Raw genomic sequence first — 2,500 nt, 5'->3', positions numbered from 1 at the left:
GAGTATGCTGCTGCTTGATGCTGAGGGGAGTATGCTGCTGCTTGATGCTGAGGGGAATATGCTGCTTCTTGATGCTTAGGGGAGTTTGCTGCTGCTTGATGCTAAGGGGAGTATGCTGCTGCTTGATGCTGAGGGGAGTATGTTGCTGCTTGATGCTGAAGGGAGTAGGATGCTGCTTGATGCTGAAGGGAGTAGGATGCTGCTTGATGCTGAGGGGAGTATGCTGCTGCTTGATGCTGAGGGGAGTATGCTGCTGCTTGATGCTGAGGGGAGTATGCTGCTGCTTGATGCTGAGGGGAGTATGCTGCTGCTTGATGCTGAGGGGAGTATGTTGCTGCTTGATGCTGAGGGGAGTATGTTGCTGCTTGATGCTGAGGGGAGTATGCTGCTGCTTGATGCTGAGGGGAGTATGCTGCTGCTTGATGCTGAGGGGAGTATGCTGCTGCTTGATGCTGAGGGGAGTATGCTGCTGCTTGATGCTGAGGGGAGTATGCTGCTGCTTGATGCTGAGGGGAGTATGCTGCTGCTTGATGCTGAGGGGAGTATGCTGCTGCTTGATGCTGAGGGGAGTATGTTGCTGCTTGATGCTGAGGGGAGTATGTTGCTGCTTGATGCTGAGGGGAGTATGTTGCTGCTTGATGCTGAGGGGAGTATGCTGCTGCTTGATGCTGAGGGGAGTATGCTGCTGCTTGATGCTGAGGGGAGTATGTTGCTGCTTGATGCTGAGGGGAGTATGTTGCTGCTTGATGCTGAGGGGAGTATGCTGCTGCTTGATGCTGAGGGGAGTATGTTGCTGCTTGATGCTGAGGGGAGTATGCTGCTGCTTGATGCTGAGGGGAGTATGCTGCTGCTTGATGCTGAGGGGAGTATGTTGCTGCTTGATGCTGAGGGGAGTATGTTGCTGCTTGATGCTGAGGGGAGTATGCTGCTGCTTGATGCTGAGGGGAGTATGTTGCTGCTTGATGCTGAGGGGAGTATGTTGCTGCTTGATGCTGAGGGGAGTATGCTGCTGCTTGATGCTGAGGGGAGTATGCTGCTGCTTGATGCTGAGGGGAGTATGTTGCTTCTTGATGCTGAGGGGAGTATGCTGCTGCTTGATGCTGAGGGGAGTATGCTGCTGCTTGATGCTGAGGGGAGTATGTTGCTGCTTGATGCTGAGGGGAGTATGTTGCTGCTTGATGCTGAGGGGAGTATGCTGCTGCTTGATGCTGAGGGGAGTATGCTGCTGCTTGATGCTGAGGGGAATATGCTGCTTCTTGATGCTTAGGGGAGTTTGCTGCTGCTTGATGCTGAGGACAGTATGCTGCTGCTTGATGCTGAGGGGAGTATGCTGCTGCTTGATGCTGAAGGGAGTAGGATGCTGCTTGATGCTGAGGGGAGTATGCTGCTGCTTGATGCTGAGGGGAGTATGCTGCTGCTTGATGCTGAGGGGAGTATGCTGCTGCTTGATGCTGAGGACAGTATGCTGCTGCTTGATGCTGAGGGGAGTATGCTGCTGCTTGATGCTGAAGGGAGTATGCTGCTGCTTGATGCTGAGGGGAGTATGCTGCTGCTTGATGCTGAGGACAGTATGCTGCTGCTTGATGCTGAGGGGAGTATGCTGCTGCTTGATGCTGAAGGGAGTATGCTGCTGCTTGATGCTGAGGGGAGTATGCTGCTGCTTGATGCTGAGAGCAGTAGGATGCTGCGTGATGCTGAGGGAAGTGGGATGCTATTTGATGCTGAGGGCGGTAGGATGCTCCTCGATGCTCAGCCAAGATAATGCTGGTTTCTTCACAGTACATCCCAGGGGCATCCCAGAGAAGCACGTGGTTAGGTAACGGTGCCTAGCAACTCAAGTTTATGTGTGTGTGTGTATGTGTGTGTGTGTGTGTTTGTGCGTGTGTGTATGTGTGCATGTGTGTGTGTGTGTGTATGTGTATTTGTGTGTGTGTGTGAGTTTGTATGTGTGTGTATGTGTGCATGTATGTGTTTGTATGTGTGCGTGTGTGTGTGTGTGTGTGTATGTGTATTTGTGTGTGTGTGTGTGTGTTTGTATGTGTGTGTGTATGTGTCTCCTGTATCATTTGCATATCTCATCTATTCATCCCACCAAGTATGCTTCGATCCCCACGCGTTCCTCGTCCATTGCTGAACGCGTTTCATGGCGCTAAGAAATACGTGACGCCATTGCGAAGACGAACAGTTACCACAAAGGACATAGCGATAGGAAATTATACGAATTCCGGTAAACAGGGGAATCACGCAACTCTTTTGTTTCTCTTTGTTGGTTTGTTTGTTTATTTCTTTGCTTATTTATTTATTTGTTTCTTTGTTTGTGTTATTTAGTTATTTATTTATCTATGTATTCATTTGTTAATATTGTTAATTAATTTGTTTATCGTATTTGTTTATTTGTTTATTTCCTTGCTTGTTTACTTGTTTGTTTGTTTGTTCTTGTACTTAAACATAGGGATTGTGGTGCTTATCGGTATCACATTGCGTATGAAACTTATTTTAT

The 2,500-nt window shown here is 49.0% G+C and overlaps 1 protein-coding gene across 1 annotated transcript in view; it reads right to left on the bottom strand.

Moving 5' to 3' along the window:
- The window catches only part of LOC138863991 (uncharacterized), a 2,332-nt gene extending 131 nt beyond the window's left edge, over nucleotides 1-2,201 (bottom strand). Inside the window, exons 1-2 of the mRNA XM_070129521.1 lie at nucleotides 2,161-2,201; nucleotides 1-1,694 (exon numbers count right to left, since the gene is read on the bottom strand). The exon at nucleotides 1-1,694 is cut by the window's left edge and continues 131 nt beyond it. Of these exons, the coding sequence (XP_069985622.1) occupies nucleotides 1-1,694; nucleotides 2,161-2,201 (1,735 nt within the window). The remainder of the gene's footprint in view (nucleotides 1,695-2,160) is intronic.
- Nucleotides 2,202-2,500: the final 299 nt, after the last annotated feature.

Source organism: Penaeus vannamei, chromosome 14 (assembly GCF_042767895.1).
Source record: "Penaeus vannamei isolate JL-2024 chromosome 14, ASM4276789v1, whole genome shotgun sequence".
Lineage (NCBI taxonomy): Eukaryota > Metazoa > Arthropoda > Malacostraca > Decapoda > Penaeidae > Penaeus > Penaeus vannamei.
Note: the sequence above shows the minus strand (reverse complement) of the source record. Positions and strands in the feature narration are given on the sequence as shown.